The sequence below is a fragment of the Emys orbicularis genome, chromosome 10 (assembly GCF_028017835.1).
Source record: "Emys orbicularis isolate rEmyOrb1 chromosome 10, rEmyOrb1.hap1, whole genome shotgun sequence".
Classification (NCBI taxonomy): domain Eukaryota; kingdom Metazoa; phylum Chordata; order Testudines; family Emydidae; genus Emys; species Emys orbicularis.
The window spans coordinates 15,315,495-15,336,434 of record NC_088692.1 but is presented as its reverse complement, the minus strand read 5'-3'; the positions used below and the strand labels follow the sequence as shown (position 1 = coordinate 15,336,434).

At 39.2% G+C, this 20,940-nt stretch overlaps 1 protein-coding gene across 1 annotated transcript in view; it reads right to left on the bottom strand.

Annotated features, from left to right (window-relative positions):
- The window catches only part of BAIAP2L1 (BAR/IMD domain containing adaptor protein 2 like 1), a 65,194-nt gene that overhangs the window by 6,820 nt on the left and 37,434 nt on the right, over positions 1-20,940 (bottom strand). Inside the window, exons 4-12 of the mRNA XM_065411984.1 lie at positions 13,686-13,747; positions 13,519-13,590; positions 12,912-13,049; positions 10,380-10,532; positions 9,650-9,817; positions 8,757-8,874; positions 5,931-6,138; positions 5,504-5,581; positions 4,634-4,811 (exon numbers count right to left, since the gene is read on the bottom strand). Coding sequence (XP_065268056.1) covers positions 4,634-4,811; positions 5,504-5,581; positions 5,931-6,138; positions 8,757-8,874; positions 9,650-9,817; positions 10,380-10,532; positions 12,912-13,049; positions 13,519-13,590; positions 13,686-13,747 — 1,175 coding nt within the window. The remainder of the gene's footprint in view (positions 1-4,633; positions 4,812-5,503; positions 5,582-5,930; positions 6,139-8,756; positions 8,875-9,649; positions 9,818-10,379; positions 10,533-12,911; positions 13,050-13,518; positions 13,591-13,685; positions 13,748-20,940) is intronic.

Here is a 20,940-nt window from a genome sequence, read left to right as displayed (position 1 = left end):
ATTTTTTTTTTTTTAAAAACAACTAATTCTGTTTCCAAGTCTGAAAATATTTTTGAAACGTAAACATTAAGATTACACTTAAATGCCTTGTCAGAAGTGACATATAAGCAAACAGATAATGTGTTCAATTACTGGTTTCTATTTAAGCTTGTAGTTCTGGTGGATATACCAGGATCTGTCCCCTATTTTATACTCACATAACAAATTAACATTTTAAAATTAATAAATACATAGGTAGGAGAGTCATACACAAGTGGGTATATGTCACATTTTAAAGTATTTTATATATAGGTTTTAAAATCCCCTTTTATTAATTGCATAGCATAGGCCAGTATTTTAATGTCAAGATCAGTTTCAGTATGTGTATTGTAATGAGGCACCATTTAAATTTTCTTTCCCCCTTATAAATCCATAAATACCATAAGAAGGTGCTTATTCTAAGCTCTAGGCATCTTTAATACATAAAACACAAACCATATCAGAAAAACAAAACCAGTAGCAAATGCCACCATGTACTAGCAATAATCAGTTAGCCCTTTAACAGCAATTAAAAAAAGTCCCTACTATCAAAAAAGCACGATTTTAGACCAAAGACGCCGCTGCTGCTACCGTGACTACGCTGCTATCTTGATGAGAGCTAGCGCAAGTATGCATACGCAACCGGGGGAATCACTCCCCAGCTTGTAGCATAGCCTTTGCGAGAGTCAGACATTTACTTTTCATGGGAGGTATTGAATTATTTATCAAACACTCTCATTTGGCAGGGAAACTTTGAGTTTCTGCATCTGCAAGTGATATATATTTTGGCTTGTGTCTACAAGTAATTCTTCTTGTACGAATATTCTTGTAGAACTCCTAAGCAAGACAACAGAGGATCAAAGGGAAGCTCACTGCATTGGAAACTATATGTAGTAAGTGAGGACATTTCCAGGAGACCTGGCTAGCTGAACTTCTGGCAAATTTTCAGATTCTTTAAAGGAATCAGCCATATACTGTAGGTCATGTGATTTATTTAAAAAAATTATGCCAATCCAAATTTTGATGTTATGACAATTAATTCTTCAAAGAAATATTGTTTCGTCCTCAAGGAGAATTCAGATAATTTTTTTCCCTTCTGGGCATGTCAAACTTCATTATTTCATATGTAAATACTCCCTCCTTTTCCCCCACACTATTTTATTATTTTATTTTTAAAGGAAATAACCCAACTTTCAGATACATCATCATAACTTGTATTTATAACTGGTTAATGTGTTTAATGTAAATCTTTTTGCCCGAGTTCAAATCTTTAAAATAATACTATAATAATGTGATGTTTTGGATAATATTTACTTATTGTTTATTAAAAATAGCATTTACTAGTTCATAAATTTCCAGAAATATTGCTCATTCTCTACATTTTTGAGATACACATGGACAGAGAACCACAAATACACATATGGAGACACAAATATATAGGCTAATCTATTTTGTCTAATCTAAAAAAGTGCCTACCACCATTGTATCTAGGCACTTGCACATATCTAATTATATTAATACATTAATTAAAAAAGGAGAGAGAGAGACCTCTTTGATAAAGACTATAGTTTTCTGATGCCACCTGAAAGTCACTGCTCTCAAGTACTATCATATACATATTATTGATCATTAACTGAATATTTTAATATTAATCAAAAAGATGTAACAAACTTTCAGTTTCTGCTTTTCACTTTCCCAGCAGGATGTTCTGAGACTTATACTGTAGCAATGTGAAATATAGGAGATTTACAAGGGCATTCTCATTTCTACTATATGTGCCAGCAGATCACTTAGCAAGCACAAACATGACAGTTTACAGTGCTAATTAAATTTACTGTAGTTATAAAATATTTAATTCAGTCATACTAGCTTTCTGTTTATTTCTGGTGCAGTAACTAAATGTGAATTCTGTTTAGTTATTCATTCGCGACAGAATGGTATGCAATATGGAATTTAAAGACACTCACTATGGAATTATACACTATTAAAATTTGACATCTTACTGTGGCACTGCATCTCAGTTTTAGCAGAGCTTCAACTACCACCTTACAGATGGTTATATTAAAGCAGATCCCCCCCCCCCCCCAGCATGTATTTTGCTTCAGGAATTTGGGGAAACAATTGAGCAAAATCATTGATCAGAGTTAGGTATACACTCAGCAATCAACATGCATCGTTTGTATTCAGATTTAATGGCTAAACTACCAGGCTTACAAATGAATAGGTAAAAAATGCAGTCCATTCAGTCGTGCGTGTTTGCAGGATATGGGACTTAATGTGTGTATCTAAATACTCCCCCTGGCCCGTGTAGGATTATTTTATAGACTATGAGCTATATTCTACCATCAGTTATACCCACACAATACCATTTACTTATATGGGGTTGCACAGATCTTTCTGAAGGCAGAATGTGGCTCATTACTCTCAATTGCTTGGACTATTATAATTTTAAAATGACGTAAGTGATGGATTTTCCATCATCTTCCTTGAGATTTTATTCAAGGGTTTAATATCTTCCAGTGCTGGGAAGTTTTCTCAACATTCAGCCTAAATTTCACTTCCAAAAAATCATAATATTATTCCTAATTATGCTCCTAAACAATTCCTCTCCCTTCTTAATGTTAGCTTAAAGACATGAAATGGAAAAAATGTGGTGTTTCCTAAAAAGGCTTGATCCAGTGTCAACAGAACTCAATAGAAAGCCTCCAACTGACTTCAGTGGCCATTGGATCAGGCCCCCAAGGACACATATTAACTTTGGCATTGTTATTTTTAGGCCTGTCTGCTATTGATTAGCAATTAAATAAAATGTCAGTTTTTAATAAAAACAACGAGGAGTCTGGTAGCACCTTAAAGACTAACACATTTATTTGGGCATAAGCTTTCGTGGGTAAAAAAACCCACTTCTTCAGATGCATCTTCAGTTGCATCGGAAGAAGTGGGTTTTTACCCATGAAAGCTTATGCTCTAATAAATCTGTTAGCCTTTAAGGTGCCACGGGACACCTCGTTGTTTTTGTGGATACAGACTAACACGGCCACCCCTCTGATACTTGACACCATGCAAGGCACTCAGTTTTTAATGTTTATTACATTGTTATTTTTGAATGTATTAAAAACAATGGGTCTGTCTGTCTATTTCTAATCTATCTATCCTTTGTACACATGCTAAAAAGCATCTCCACTTTCTGAACTGAAATAACAACACAGAATTGTTTACATTAAATGCTTATTTTGTTTTAGTAAGAATCTTAATAAAGAGTAACCAATTTGATAAAATGACAGGGATTCATGAGAAAGAGAAAGTGGGTATGTCTGTTTTAGAGAAAAGTAGACAAACCTGTAAATGTAGATTAGAGGAGGTACTATATAACAATAGTGAGAAGTAAACATTATTTCAGGTGGTTCAAGGTAGTTTAATAAATAGTAGCCTGAGCTTCCAAAGGAAAAAGTTTAAATTAGACATCAGGAAAAATAATTCTTACAGTGGGGACAGTTTGGCCAAAAAAAATATTTTGTCGAGAGCAATTGCTGAGACTTTGACATTAGGGGTGTGTGATGGGGGCAGAAGTTGTTAATGTAAGCTGTGGGCTCAATCAGCCTCCCCTGGCTACACCTGCAGTGTGTGTATGGGGGGTGGGGTGGGGATTAAAAAGGCTGAACCAGGCAGGTCTCTGGCTCTCTCAACAAGAGAAGCCTGGCTGGAGTCAGGGAGCTGAGTGGGACTGCTGGCAGAGACAGAGCCTCCATGAAGGAAGGTAGGGCTGCACCTGGGAGTCCAAGGCTCTTGGGAAGGAAAGTGGAAGGAAGGAAGTCTGCCCAGGATTCTTGGCACTGGTGAAGAGACCTGCAGGGAGCAGGAAGACTCCTGCTGGGGCGGGGATTGCCCTGTCAAGGGAGTGGAGCAAACTCTCCTGCAGCAGAACCAGTTGGGTGACAGAAAGTTCTAAGAAGCTCTGCAGTGAGCCCGTGGAAGAGGTTTGGAGAGGGAGAAGTTGATACACTTTGATTCTGGGAAGAGGCTATGGCAAAGGCTCTCAACAGGGGAAGAAGATAGGAAGTGGTCCAGGGATGGAGCAAGGGGTCTGTGTAGTCAAGCCTTGACTATTTATTAAAAGGCACAGGACTGGAACCCGAGGGAGGGAGGAAGGGAGTGGGACTGTTGTCCCCACTATTGGCCTACTGAAGAAGGTGCACAGATAAGGACTACTGAAACTTCTGGATACCAGTGGTAAGGGCTCGTGAGTCCAGGGTTGGACTGAAGGCCCAATGTAAGGCCAATGGACTATTATTTGTTAGACTATTGGTTTATCCCAGAAGGAGTAGAACTGTCTGTGACCTGGCTGTGGGCTGAGTTGCAAGAAGTACCCCACCATGGGACTGCAATGGCTGTCAGCAGGGGGCACTAAAGGAGGAGTGCTTGCTACACCATGCCCAGACACAAAGAGGGTTTGCTGATTGATGAGGCACATGCATACATGGTCTTCAATAGCGAACAAGATAAAACACTACACCGAGCCTGTGAGGAGTTCAGTCAGATGGCCAGACAAATGATAAGGATGGAAAAGAACAGTTGGACCCATATAACTGATTAAATGTAACGCAATTTTACTCACAGGAGTTGTGCTTTCTGGTCTGGCCACAGGTGCTTTAACAGTAGTACCTTTGGAAGAATCTGCTCTCATATCTGAAGTTGTGCCTGTTTGCAAAGTTCCCAGATAATCTGGTGGGGGGAGGACAACACCACCTGTATCTGCTAGATTTATAGAACTGATACTTCTGATTGGTGCAGCGCTAAAAGGGGGGGGAAAAGCACATAATAGCTTAATTAAAACAACAACTAATACTGGTTTGGGCCCCAGTCCAGCAAAGAACATAAAAACATGTGCCTAGCTTTTAATACACGAGTCCTCCCATTGACTTCCGTGGGTCTACTTGCGCTTAAAATATGGGTCTTTGGTGAAAGAAGATGGTATGTAATCAAGGCATATGAGAAAGAACATATAATGTTAGAAAATATTTATAGTATAGATCACATTACTGAACAATAAAACACTAGGAGAAATTAATTTTAAGAAGAAAAAAAAGTTTATTAGAAAATGTGAACACCTCGACTGAATGTGGTGGGTCTTTGTCTAGCAAGCAGAAAAAAGCAGAAGAGGCTCATTTAATGGTTCCTACTGCATTTGGATTATGAGAGAGGGGAAAGCGGCATGGATTTAACTGAGTGGAGCCCAGGGGGAAAACAGGAAGTGACCAGAGTAGACCAACACATCATGTGCACTGGGGAGGATAGGGTGGGGAAGACAGGAGGATTTACACTGAGTGCATTCTGGAAGGATTTCTCTCTCTTTCATCAGTCACCGGCAAGCAGCACCTCTGGGAGCAAAGTAGGACTGGGTAATCGGCTGTGTGCATCGCTGGGACAAAGAGTTTCTGTCACGTTTAAAGATCTTTAAACAGTTCAACAAACCGCATAACATTACCTTCGCACTGGAACATGTACTGTTTCATCACTTGGCTCTTCCAGTAGCTTTGTGTATGATGATGGAAACCATCCTTTTCTGTAAAAAGGGAAAAAATGGACAACCTGATATATTTGAGTATTTATACTTTTAAATTGATGGCACTGTATGGAAGAGCAGGCTCAACAAGGCTAGATGAAGATTTAGCTTTTATGCCTGGCTTTTGGTGATATTGTTTTCCGGGGATTTTGTATATATACTTATTTTTGTATGACAAATTTGCCTCCACAGTAACACCTTCCTGGTTGCTGAACACTTCCCTCAGAATTCCCAATCAATGACAGTGAGCATGGAAGCAAAAAACTACTTGCAATTTAAATAGACAAAATAGAATAAGATGTATTTGTCCCTCTGATGCGGGAATCAGGTAATACATTGATTGACTTACACTTTAGTTATGTCATGTTCCCCATAAAGCCAGCCATCCTTTTCTTCAGCTATAAGAAGTGTGATGACATCTCCCTGTGCAAAACTAAGTAATGTCTTGTTAGTTCCAGCCGTATGTGGAAAGATAGTTTTTACTTTCTGCCTTTTCATTATGTTCAGTCCTGTGGCAACAGAAGTTGAACGTGATAAACTGGCATCATCTGAATTACCTGTTAAAAAAATCAGTGTAACAATAACCACAGGGTAACAGAGTGAAACAGGTACCTAAAAGGAGAAAAATACAACAGCAGCACCAAATTTTTCCACCAAACAGCTCATCCAAACTATCTATTGTCCTGGCTCAATGGTTTCCAGTTACAGTAAAATCTTCACAACTGCCATTTGCAAATAATTAACATTACCACAATATTCCCTCTGCTAAGTATAGGAAATGCTATGGCTAGTGCAATAACTTTAAATTAGTAAATGTAAAACATGTACAAAATTTAATGACCACAACTGGTTTCCTTTAGTGACTGGATGTTGCTAAAGTACACATTGATGAGAAACCTTACATGCTATCATTTCCGGTTCCAGAAGACTTTAACTGTGTTCAGAAACTGAAGGCCTATAAAATCTGATTTTTCAGATGTAACAAGAACTCAGCTTCAGTTGAAGTCAGTGAAAGGTGCAGGTGTTTGACACCACTGAAAAACCAGGACATTAATGTGACTACAGGGATGTCTCAAATCTTTGTCAATGACATAAGTTCTACACATAATACAGTAACTCGTCACTTAAAGTCGTCCCGGTTCACGTTGTTACGTTGCTGATCAATTAGGGAACATGCTCGTTTAAAGTTGTGTAATGCTCCCTTCAAATGTCGTTTGGCAGCCGCCTGTTTTGTCTACTGCTTGCAGGAAGAGCAGCCCATTGCAGCTAGCTGGTGGGGGCTTGGAACCAGGGTGGACCGGCAGCCCCCTATCAGCTCCCCGCTCCCCTAAGTTCCCTGTGCAGCAGCTGCCTGCAGTTCAGCTGTGTCCCTCCCCCCACTGCCATGTGCTGCTCCTGCCCTCTGCCTTGGAGCTGCTCCCCGAGACTCCTGCTTGCTGTGCCGGGGAGGAGGGAAGGAAGAGGGGGGCTAATGTCAGGGTGTCCCCATCCCCCCTGCTCCTGCACCCCGCTTACCCCATCTTCCATAGAGCAGGGCTCAGGACGGAGGGAGCTTGCAGAAGCTGTGGTCTCAGCAAGCTGATCTAATTAACAAGGCAGTGTACTTAAGGGAAATGCGCATATCTCCCTCCATTCCTGCTGCCTTGCAGAGTGAGAGAGTTAACCCTTGAGGGCTCAGCCAATTGCTAGTTCATCATTTAAGCAGTCAGGGAAATATCCCACCCTCTGACTCCTCCCCCTCAACCAAGCTTCACAATCATCATCAGTGTGTACCAATATTAAATTGTTTGTTTAAAACTTATACTTTGTGTGTGTGTGTGTGTGTATGTATATATATATATTATATATAGTCGTTTGGTGAAAAAAATGTCCCTGGAACCTAACCCCCTCATTTACATTAATTCTTATGGGGAAATTGGATTAGCTTAACATCGTTTCGCTTAAAGTCGCATTTTTCAGGAACATAACTACAACGTTAAGTGAGGAGTTACTGTAAATGGTTTGTGTGTGTTTGAGCAGGAGAGCCAAGCATTATTTTGATTATCTTGGAGAATTTTGTGCATTCCTTAACTCATGATCTTGCCCTAGGTTTTTTTTTCTAACAAGCAGAATATAATCTGGAGGTAATGTTTTAACACCAATACAACATATCCTAATCTTAATGGCATTTCCCAAATCTTAATGGGATTTTCCATTTGAGCAGCGAGAAACAATGAAATAGTAGACCCATTTTCCCTCACACTTGTTTTTCAAAACTACTTTTGGCACTCTTTTTAAACAATGCAATATTTGTTCATTTTTACTACTTGGATGCACTGAAATAATCGCTTTGATTAAGAGAGAACGAGCTAAATTAGAATGCTAGCAATTTCCATTTGGCTTTACAAAATGGCACACCAATATGCCAAGAATGCAAAGCGATAGTCATGTGGCTGACCAAATACTGTATTTCACGAGGAGGATATTAAAACTTATTACACTTTCATCAGAGAATCTCAAGAGTTTTACAGGCATTAAATAAATGTGGTCCAGCACTGCACTACTATTTTTCACCATTTTATAGTTGGGGAAGTTAGGTAAAGGGAGGTTAAAGGTGGAATTTTCAAAGACTATTAGCTGAAATCTACTCCCACTGAAGTGAAACATTAGGTGCTTTTGAAAATCCCACTTTGAGTCTTGCTCACAATTAATCAGGAAGTAATTGGCAGAGATTGATAGAGCTCTGCAAATCTGCAGATATCCGCTTTATAGCCACAGATATCTGCATCCAAACCATGTTTGTGGATCATGGATTGGATGTGGATACAAATTTTGTATCTGCGCATGGCTCTAGAGATTACAACAGAATCTAGATCTCTTGACTTGGGCTTTTACCACAAAACATTCTTCCTCCTTCAGTATTTTAATTTTTCTTATTAGACAGCTACCTACTGCAATATCTTTTTACTAAGAATATCACTAACATTTTGGAAAGACAATTTTTCCTTCCCCTAGGATTTTCCCGCTGGAACTCCAAAGATATATCATATAGTGACTACTTTGATAGCCAAGACAGCTACACTAATTTTTGATAGATATACAATAAATACAAATGACATACTGTGCTATCAGTAGCAAGATGAAAGTGAAGCCCATTTTCTACATTAAAATAACATTTCAACAAGTAAAAACTCACCTGCTGAATTATTTAATCTTTCCGAAGGAACCTTTGGAACTGCTGGTGGATTGTTAAACATGTCAACTAAAGGACTAGTAAATGCTCTAACTGTAGGAGCAGGGGGCACTCTTCCAACCTAAAGACACAAAGTTTTATTAAGATAATATTATCATAATAACAAAATGACAGGGACCTCTTAGATTACTTGCAGCACTGAATTCTAAAAGGTAATAACCAAATATTCTTGAATTAGACAAGCTTAAAATTGTGGAAGGTCCCTAGCTGCCCAACTTCTTTGATGAAAAAAAATAAACTTGGAGGAGTCCTCTGTCACTGGACCCACAGGGTGCAAGGACCTTCCCCACAGAACCAGTTGCAGGAGTGGGGCCCAATTTCTAACATAACTATTCCATTCAGTTACATTCTGGTTGTTATATATTTCATCAGATATATAATCACTATTATCTTTTCAATCATTTGAAAATAGTAAGTTAGGTTTCTTTTTAATTCAGAAAAAATACTCTCTTGAAGTAAATTATAGTACACTTAGGTGCCCTCTGTTTCGAGTATATTTCAGTATATTAGGACCATTGTATGCTACCAATTTACTTGAGTTTCATTCAGAAACTCAAATGTTTCCAAAAATTATCTCCCCTACAAATAGGGGTCTGAACATGAGAGCCTATGGCTTCTTTTTCCTGGCAACCCAGAATTCACTGGAGTCAATGGGGCTTTGTGTAGATACAAGAATCTACCTGATGCATCTATTTACTGGACTGAGGCTCCAGTTTGTAACTCATTCCAGAATCATAATTCAGGTTGTTTGTTATGGCTTTTGAGTCCAAATGTTTTTGTACATGAAGAGATCAGGGAAGTCAATCCAACCTTGAGAACTTGTAACCAATACATACCATACTATTTCTCTCTGTCACTGGTGAAGGTTGTGGAGTTCCCGAGATTGGAGTGGAACCAGGCGTCTTCATATCTTCTATCATATTCATAACTTTTTCTGGCACTTTTGTGGCATCACTACACATTTCCTGCCATCCAGGCAACTTGGAGTTAAGTAAATCTGCACACTGTAACCAATAAAAAAAGTTACATAATATGTATCTTTTTTTTTTTTTTTTTGGTTAAACCAACATTTGGATTGTAAAGGGGAATATTCTGCCTTTAATTACATCAGTGCAAACTCAGTGATGTATATAGGGTTGTACGTGTGTCAGGGAACAGAATTTAGCCTAATATAAATACTCTTGCTAGGGAGTCTTTACATACAAACTTAAAGTAATGCTATGTGATAGAAATAACTGCCCTACTGTAAGACTGAGATATTGGAATATTTATTTTGTCAATCCATAGATATTTCAATAATATTTGGTTTCCTGTCATAATTTATTACTACAAGAAGTAATGGATTACTAACTGAAAATACTGCATTGAAAACATTTTTCTATTAAATACATAAAATTTTCATGAGCTACATAATGTATTTTATATTATCTTTATCATTTATGGACCTCAACATACACTAAGGAGATGAGTTTTGCCTCACCTCATTAGGCCTATCAGTTTTACCTCACCTGATTAAGCCCTATGAGTGTTTGCATTCATGCCACCTAGATTTCCAGCCACACTGACCTGTTTATGATAGAAGTGCATGTGCTGAGTTAAACTGCAGTGCTTGTCAACCAGAAAACAGAATCTTCTTTTTTCTTCAAGTAGAGCTTCTCTGCAACCTTCAGCAATAAATCTTTGAATATCACTCTGTCGAGAACTCACAGTTTCCAAATACTAAATAATAATAATTAATAAATTAATAATGAATTATGCACAGGCTACTCATGAGCTTGACTTTTCTTACACAACCCTACTTATTTAAGCATATCTTGTTCCTTTCTGGAATTATTTTAAGAAATCTAGTAATCTAAATTCCTTTATGTAAAGGAACATGAAGCTTTTGCTTTAAACCTCTCTTTTACATTTCAGATAATTATTTATCCTTACTATGCCCACCAAAGTAGACAAAACTGACTGTTTGCCAGTAATCATCCACATATTAGAAGACAAAAACAAAATCCATATAGTGCAGCAGCAAAGAGAAAGAACTTCTAGCCTCCACACAGAACTGAAATAAATCATAAGATTATTTCAGACTAGCAGAAAGTGAGCAGAACAAATCAATTTGTGTATTTTTTTTAAACTTCAGATGTTATTATCTACTATCTGTCTTTTTTTTTTTTTTATCTCACAGGTCCTGTCTCTGGGCTCCCATCACTATAGTCCATCAGTGTTTCACAAATATTAACAAACTTATCCTCACAAAACCACCGTGAAGTATGGAACTATCACTACCTCAATTTATGGCTGGGGAACTGAGTCACCGAGAGATTGAGACCTGACCAAGGTCATCAAGGAAGTCTACGGGAGAGGTGGGAATTAAACTTTGATCTTCTGAATCCCAGTCTAGTACCTTAACCACAAGACAATCCTTCCTCTACTGAACTTAGGTTATTATACAAATAACTAGAAACAGTAGCTAAACATTATGTTCAATATACTTGGCTAAAATGTCAACTATTTTATAAAGAAAACACATTGAAAATAGAAGATAAAGAAAAAAATTAAAAGAATAAGTAACATGAATTGAAGACTGAAGGAAGGAAGTGCAAAGAAAACTGCAAATAAACAAGTATTTGTGTATATCTGATACATACAAAACATTTACATTAAAATTTGTACCATTATTTGAAGCAACAGCACAATCTACCTGTTTACTTTCACAATGTTACTATTTTTTATTTTGCATCAAAATGGCAAGGCTTTTTATAGGATCACTAGGACAGGTAATACTAAGTGATAATATATTATGTTTAGCGTAACACCTTTCAGAATGAAGGTTTCCAAAGCACCTCAAAAACTTCAACTGATAGACCAACTACACACAGGTCTAACTTCACCCACTATTGTTACTACAGGCAACTGTTATATGTACACAGAGGAGTTAAGACCAATCTTTTACAAAGATTACCTGGTGATCTTTAATTAACACAAAGAGTCAGTCCTAAGTTTTACGTCTCCCCTCGAAGATGGCAACACAATGTCCCCCTGTAGCATACTGGAACCTCCTGCACCTACTCTGCCACTTGCTGATACCACCTGCGCCACTAGGAACTTGTGTAAAGGGGGTGGGGGTTGGAGATAAAATGGCAGAGAGGGAGTTTGTCAGTGGAAGGAAGGGGAGGGGTGTGTGATGAAGTGAGGCTCCACTAGTCCTGATTCTCTACTGGTAGATGGTCTTCTGCCAACAGCATCACTTAAAGCTGTCCCCCTGAAGCTTTATGTTATACCAAGACCAGGCGGAACATAAGAACGGCCATATTGGGTCAGATGAAAGGTTGATCTAGCCCAGTATCCTGTCTTCCAACAGTGGCCAATGCCAAATGCCCCAGAGGGAATGAACAGAACAGGTGATCACCAAGTGATCCATCCTGTCACCCATTCACAGCTTCTGGAACAGAATCAGGGAACTGTGACTGGCCCTCTGTCAACCCTCTGCCCACCCTCCCCGGCCCCTCATTGTGTCTGAACTTGCTTGGGTACAGTTAAGAATTCAAGCTTGTATGTACTGGAATACATAATAAGTCTCAATTAATTGTGGCCACAAGTAATAGTATTCAGATGTCCTACTATTTGATGTTGATTATAAATCCAGTAGTCAGAAATCCAAATGCCATTACTACAACCCATAATTAATTGCTAGTACACAAATAGAAGCTACATTAAAAACAAAATCCAGGGCTTGATCCTACAAAGAGTAATGCAATCAATGGGACTCCATGTAAGGAGTATAGGATTGGACCCTAAACCTTAATGTCAGGTTTTTTTTATTACATATGCTAGTAATCTTCTTAACCCAAAATAACTTGGGAAAAATCAAAAGCAACAATAACTGCTTTGAAGTTCTTCTGTCTAACTGTTGCCAAATAACTAATATAGGAATTATTCTATATGATAATTAAATATATTACAGGCATAGAAATCAAGGTCAGTTTGCTCTAAAGTGGATTCAGGAGAACTTGAACTAACAGCTTAAGTTTTCTATTATTGACCAGTTTCCCTAAACTGGATAGAAGAGAAAAGCCAATAAGTGAGAGGAGCGAGTACACTAACCTCAAATTCTTTATTCTCATATTTCATTGCGTTTCTTCCACCTTGACTTTTCCTTTTGATTTTTTTCAGCTCAGCCTGAGATTTTTCCAATGAATCTAACTTGCTTCTGTGTTCTGTTTGGTATCGCTTTAAAGTTGCCTGCAATCAAAGCATTGAAGTATCTTGCAGTGCATGCAACAATACAACTATCAGAGCACTAATGCAGGCAGCTAAGAAATTCACTGTATTGTTATGATGATTAACATTAAAGCTACAAATGTGTCAATTATTTTTCTTCATGTTGGAGAATCTAGTTCAAAACAAAATTCCATTGTTAATTCACTCTCAGGTTTTTCATTTACAATTAAAATAAATGAAAAATATTACAGAATTTTTTTTAAATTTAGGATTTAGATAATATTCTCTAATATATAGTTGTACATTACAGAATAACTTCTAAAATAAACCAAAGAAGTTGAAAACATCCCTCAGTAGTTAAAGATCAAATTCTATGTATGCTCCTTTTGTAAATTATCATTTTAAAAAGGCACAAACAATTGCTATGGCTATGCACAATGCAAATAAATATATGATCTTTCTTTTCTGGTATTTAATTCAGTGTACTTACATTCATATATTTTACATCCAGTTCCGTTTTCTTCTCCAGTTCAGATATAATCTCTTTATGAAATTTTTTGAACTTTAAAAGTAAGCAAGTGATAATAGGGTTATTTAAAATTAAAGTAAAACTGTTTTTTTATTTCAAAAAGGTTAGATAGGGTAAAAAATACTTACACTTTCCTCTAGGCTGTCATTAAGTATCTTGTTTGTGCTTGAAATATCTATAAGGACATGTCCTGTGGATAAATAAACACCAATTTTTCTTGTTTCTTTACAGATGTTTGAAGTTGTCAACACACAGTAGAAGCAGGATGATACTTTTATAATTAACAGTATAAAGTGAACTAAGAATTTAAGCAGGGCACCTTCTTGCAATGGTTAATCATAGCAATCTTATCCTGAACAAAATAATTTTATCTGGCCACAGTTTTACTAAGCAGCTTACACACGTGACTTGAATAATCAATAATCTATGTGAAAGCAACACTGAACCTGTCTTCATGTTTTCTTGCCTACCCCCCTATATGCATGGATCTCCCTCCTTGGACTAGTCAGCAAAGCCACTGTCCTTTCTTCCTTCCTCCTTTAGACGAACTTCTATAACTGCTGTAACTACATGAAATCAGCCAACCAGGGCAAAATCCACAAAGGCTTTGAAGAGAAAACAATCCCTCCCCAAACAAAACAAAAATACAAACAACCCCCTCCCACAACAACACCCCAAACAAAACAAATCTTTCTCCCCACACTACATTTAAGGGATCTGGAACCATCAAGCTGGGGACATAGCTAGCCTATGTAACTGTGTGAACATATTGTTTATACCCTTATCTCCCTATCCTCCCTTCATTATTGTTTGCCATGCTCAATTTACGTCTGTCTTAAATAAGGCTGAAGTAGAAACCATGTCTTTTGGGGTTGTAAAGCACCTCGTACACAGAGCACAATGGAACCTGCGCTAAATAATGTAAAATATGGCGTGTACAATCTTTTCAAGGAGAAAGATGTGCATCTCCCCCTATTTCTTGGATTGCCCATGTCTGCCCCATCCCAGCCAGTCTCCATCCCCTGCAGGGATTGCTTCATGGGATTTGGCAAAAGGAGAGAGAAGAATGCTATGGAGACAGCTGAGCTCCAGTCCTTCTGGAAGGAAAGATATCTCCAGTTGGAGGATCCCCTTTGTGCCCAGATCTTGTGGGTGGGAGAGCTGGGCTATTGTTAAGGGGATTTTCATGTATCCGTTTTTCTGGGTCATTAAATCTACCTGACAGAATGCTGTGATTGTTTCTTTGGGTGTTCTCTGTTTGTAGTTAATACAGTGTGCAGGGGTAAATACCATGTGAGGTGAGAGTTGCTATAGTAACTGGTTATTTATATGCAATAACAAAAGTAAATACAGTGCAGTTACATAAAAAAAACCACTTGTCTGGTAAGTAGACGGCATGACCAAGTGAGCCTGTTATTTTAGGACTTCAGGAGTGGATGCACTCTCCTGTAGTATTCCTGTTAACAGAACTCCATCATCACAAAGATACTGTAAATGTTAGACTGGTAATCCCAAACAAAAAACTAGATTAAACTGGAGAAAGCCTGTAGACATCTATCAATAACTTAAAGGGAAAAGAATATTGCTAAAAGAAACTTAAAAACAAGAAATTCAAATTTAAGGTTACAACTAAATCTAAAACTAAATGTTTGAAAACATATAAATGATGGGGGTGGGGAAAAAAGAACTGACAGTACATTTACTTTAACGGGCATTTAAACTTGCCTGTGCAAACTTCTTTTAAGAACTTACTTCCACTCTCTCTGACAGCATGTGAATTTGCTGCCACAGCAACACACTTAGCTAATGGCTGGCGGCATTGTAAAGATTAATGCAGTAGACCTTGGAGCTCCAAGTACTGACAGCTATCCAACAACATTGGGTGCTGGTTCACTCTCTCATCACCCTTTTACATTCCCTTCCTTTGGGTTTCCCCTCCCACCACAGTGTAAATGCTTAGTAAAACAACCCATTCACCTGGTGCGTCAAGAATGGAAAACCTGACGTGAGAATGTTGTTTTTCTTGTCTGAAACAGCACTCAGGATGACTGTAAGCCCTCAGTTTTAGGGTCTGAATACTTAGTTAGAAACACATTTTTTCACCCTTATTACAACATGTATCTTGCCAAAATTTATCTTGAAATAAAAAATATTTTAAAAATTACATGTTATTTTAAAAGTTTGCACTGGTTTAGCTTACAAATTTATTTTCTTCATATTTGTATTGGTTACAACATACACAAGTACATTTTTAAATTAATATTTTTAAAGATTAGTGACCATCTGTTGCATAACATTTTTTCCTCTTTTAAGCAAATTCAACCAAAGTGAATCCTTATATTCTTCACTGCCGATATAAAACCAGTTTCATCCTAGAATCCCCTCATTGCTACCAGTAATCCAGCAGCACTCATATGTACTAGCTGACCCATTTCATTTCCTGTTTCATGTTTTGAGTCAACATTTCGAGCAGAAACCCATAGTAAGTGCACTGTGATCTAATAAGATGTAAATTATAGGCCAAAATCTACCTCTGGTATAAATCTGGAGTACTTCCACTGACTTCAGAATTTGGCCCTGTGTTGTTAAAGGGCACTTTAAAAAGAATTTTGCATACTTTTAGATTATCATCAATATAGATTAAAATAATTTGAAAGTCAATGGGAATTAGGTTCCTAAGTGCCTAAGTAACTTTTGATGACTTAGGCACTGCAATGTTGAGCAAAGCAGCACCTTTAAAAATCTAGGATTTATGGATATTTACATGGGGAAAAAATATGGACTCAAACTGCTCACATGTAGTTGCCCCATTTTCTTAGTACTGCAGGTGAAAATTGGTAAAGTTAAAAGCAATTATATTTACTGAACACGTACCGAGTGCTCCACAGGAGACAGAGGAAGACATAATCCCTACCTCAAAAAATTTACAACAGTACCTTTTACCAGAGTATCTCAAACTGTTTCACAAAAAGGAAACAATCTTTTCCCCATTTTATAGGTGGGGGAACTGAATCACCAAATGTAGTTGTACTCTGAAAACTGACAAGTCAGAATGGCACTACCATGCTAATTTGTGAATCGTATGTGCCTGATGTACAATTACTTCTGATAACTCATCTTGGCCTTTGAGAATCAAGCTGGCCTCTTTCCATCTCATTCCCTTAGTAACACCTGTGCAATCCCATTCCCATCACATAGGTTTACAGAAGTGCAGTGAATTGGAACTCAGTAAACAATTCTCTTGATGAAACACAAAATGGAATAGAATCCCATTAACTTAATCTTAGCTGTGTTGGTTCTGCAAAGCTAACATGAAAAACACTTATTTATTTCAGTAAAGCAAATAGATATGACTCTATGCACAAAAAGAAAAAAAAATCTGAATCATTTGTATTTAGTTTTCAGAGTAAACCTGCACTTTAAAGAAACTTTCTTAGAAGAGATGGATGGAGCCTCACTTTCAGAGCCTATGGATGAACACACTCCTCTTTAGGGCTGGTCTACACACTGTTTTTGTACCATTAAACAAACTGATTTAGTTAAAATGCAATCCCCTGGTGTGGTCACACATATTTAATATTTGATTTAAAAGTTTGTATATGATATTAGCTTATGTTAATTGTTCTTAATATGAGAATTAGTTCAATCAAAAGACAAAAATAGAACATTTTTAATGCTAAAGAGCCTACCTATAAACAAATACTCATATTATGCAAACTATGTAAACCACTTGAACATGCTTTGAAAATGTCCAATGGCTACACCAGAATTAATGAACACATTATATATGTCACTTACTGAGGAGAACACAAGTATTATTTCTATTAAAGGCAGATTGTTCTGGAAACACTTCAAGACCACATCAGTAATATTTTCCAGTATGTTGGGAGTGGTCTTCAAGTACCTAAATTATTTCACTCATCCATCTCCTGTTGTCTCATCCATGGCAGTTTTAGTTCCTTAAATATGAAGCACCTCACCACTTTCATTTCATTAGGCACGTAAAGAAGAGGCTGAGTCTAAGTCATAGGCTACAATGGGAGACAACAAAGTTGACAAGTATTTTTAGGTCCAAGTTATATTAGGATGGGTCCGTTCTATAGATTACTCTATGTCCAAGTGGAAGAATTTTATGGTGAAAGAAAGCTTGAAAGTAAAGTCCTTTGAAGCCATTAGTCCCCCAAAATGTGGATAGGATAATAGGGTGCATCAAAGAAATATAACTAAACAAACAAATTTATTACTAACTGTGTTAAGTTTGTCACCCTTTCAAAGGAAAGATTTATTGCATGAAGATGGTGTGACCAAAAGGACCCCTGTATTCACATCCCACACACTAGTATAGCCATATAATCTTTGTCCAAAGGATTGTGTTGTGTGTTGTGAGAAGCCCAAGTTGGGAGCTACAACAGCAGAGCATTGCAAAGCACCCAAGGTTATAGGGTGGTTGGTGACACACCCCTCATTGGTCTGGACTGCAGCCCAGAATGTGACAGAGGGTTCAGTACACAAGAACCATTCTTTGAAAGAGGCTAAAGAGGTTGAATTTAACCACAATGGAGTTTAACATGGACGCAGGGCTGGCTCCAGGCACCAGCCGAGCAAGCTGGTGCTTGGGGCGGCAGCTTGTAGGAGGCGGCATTCTGCCCAATCCTAGGGCGGTACGGCCGCTTTTTTTGTTTTGTTTTGTTTTGTTCTGCTCCGGCCGCCCTGTAGGGGGCAGCTGCGTGGAGGACGGGAGCGCCCTGCAGCAAGCCCAGCAGGGCAGTCCTCGTCCTTCCCTCCCCGCCGACCGGAGTGGTGCGGAGCCCTCCCGGCAGGGGGCACGGCGGGAGGGGCCGCGTGGCAGTGCCCTGCTGAAGCCCTGGCCGCCCCCCTTTTCTCTCTCCCCCCGCTCCCTCTCCCTCCCCCTCCCCGTTCTAGCCGGGGCACATCTGCAGGGCAGGGAGTCCCCCTGCACCCTGGCTCCGGCCGCGCTGCAGGTTTTTTTGCTTTGGTGTTCTGGCCGCTGCGGGGTTTGTTTGTTTTTTTTTTGCTTGGGGCGGCCAGAAAGCCAGAGCCGGCCCTGCATGGACCAATAAAATGAAAAGGAAAAATAAAGCAGCATGAAAAACTGTTTGCAAAAAGACTAACTGCTTTTAGCTCCTAATAGAGCTGGCCCAAGTGTGACTTTAATTAAAAAGAAATAAAGAATATTTGTGCAATTAACTTCAAGTGTGCATATGAATCAGTAAGACTAGGTCAAGCCTGCCCTTCTGGCATTAATGCACTTGAGATAACAAGTGAAGAGTAGCCAATCAGTATTTCATGTTATAAAACAGCACTGACGTATGAACATTCAGTGCTATTCTATGAAGGTGACCGCGGAGGGTAAGAAAAAAAATGTGAAACCCATATGAAAGGTGGTGGTGGTGAAGAGATATTATCAATACAGTCATAGAGACTATATCTGAAGACCAATATGAATATTGGATCAAATTCCAAAAAGTATCACCTTCAGTAGATAGTCCTATTGTTTGGATAGTTGGACTCCAACCTGTGCAGAGGTTAAAAAAATTGGAAACCCCAGACTAAAGAATCCGAGGATAGCCATGTTAGTCTGTATCCACAAAAACAACAAGGAGTCCGGTGGCACCTTAAAGACTAACAGATTTATTTGGGCATAAGCTTTCATGGGTAAAAACCCCACTTCTTAGAATTTCACATCAAACTACTTTAAAAAAAGGTTACAATTAGGTCAGGTTTGGCTTAAAAACATAGGTCTTGTAAAAATAAGTTTTCACAAAGACTAAGACCAATAGAAACATTGCCATGACTTAAACAACCAACCAAAAATTTTCCAATGAACAGTTTAAACCCTGCAAAAAACAAAAAACAGTAGTTGAAACCCATATTATGCTACATCTTGCTAATGTATTAAATGATATGAGATGGACTAGAAACTATTAATAAAGTGACATTGACCAGTCTGCTCTCACTTTGCAAGTGGAGAGAAATGTAAAAATTAAATTAGACTCTGATCTTGCAAAGACTTACCCACACACTTAACTCACTGCAAGTAGTTCTACTGAAGTCAATGGTGCTACTCACAGTGTATAAAGTTAAGCATGTTTGTAAATTTTCACACAATCTGAGCATTAGATTTTTAAAACTGCTTTCAGTTTTAGTGCTTGAAGTTGTTATATTTGTTTTTCAAAAATATTTACATTTGAACCTGGCAGTGTCCTTTGAAATCAAATAGCAGCACATAGTAAAGTTACTTTCCAAATAAAGCAATCAAATAGGGTTACCATTTGTCCGGATTCTGCCAGACATGTCCGGCTTTTTTGAGTTAAAAATAGCGTCCGGGGGGAATTCGTAAATGTCCGGATTTCCCCCCAATGCAGAGAGCGCGTGGCTGACAGGGCAGCCGGCCGGATCGTGCCACTTGCATGGGGCTCCGAGAGCCAGAGCCCCTCCTCCACTTCCCCCTCCTCTCCCCTGCAACTTGAGATCACTCCCCTCCTCTCGCTCTCTCCCTCCCCCTCCCTGCATTCACAAATCGCCGTTCGCATCGGGCCTCCGGCAGTCTGGAGCTCCTCCCCCTGCTCCCCCCGCGCTGCCCACTCTGTTCTGAGCGGCACGGTAAGGGGGCCAGGGGGCCGGAGAAGGGGCAGGGAGGTTCTGGGGGGGGGTAGTCAAGAGACAGGGAGCAGGGTTGGATGGGTCGGGAGTTCGGGGGGGGGCTGTCTGGGGGTTGGGGGGTGTAAGGTTTTGGGCAGTCAGGGTACAGGTAGGGGTTGGGGTTCTGGAGGGCAGTTAGGAGCAGGGGTCCCAGGAGGGGGCAGTCAGGGGACAGGGAGCAGAGAGGTTTAGATGGGTCAGGAGTTCTGGGGGGGGGGGGGCTGTCAGGGGGTGGGGAGTGGTTGGATGGGGCGTGGGAGTCCCTGGTGTCTGTCTGGGGGTGGGGGTGTGGATAAGGGTTGGGGCAGTCAGGGGACAAGGAGCAGGGAGGCTTAGGTAGGGGGTGGAGTCCTGGGGGGCAGTTAGGAGCAGGGGTCCCAGGAGGGGGCAGTCAGGGGAGAAGGAGTGGGGGGGAGGGTTGGGGGTTCTGAGGAGGGCAGGAAGTGGGAGGGAGTGGAAGGGGCAGGGGCGGGGCTAGGGCAGGACGGGGGCGGGGCTCCTCCCGTCCTCTTTTTTGATTGTTGAAATATGGTAACCCTAAATCAAAAGAAATAGCTCTTATGTTCAAGAGGCAGACAAAAGTGTCTATTTATATGAAAAAGCTAATCTGCGGAGGTGCTTGAGGTAAGTACAGCTGAGACAAATACTGAAAGTGCATTACAAGCATTAAAAGCTTGCTGGTTAAAAAGACATTTTAGTGTCCAATGCATCTTTAAAAGT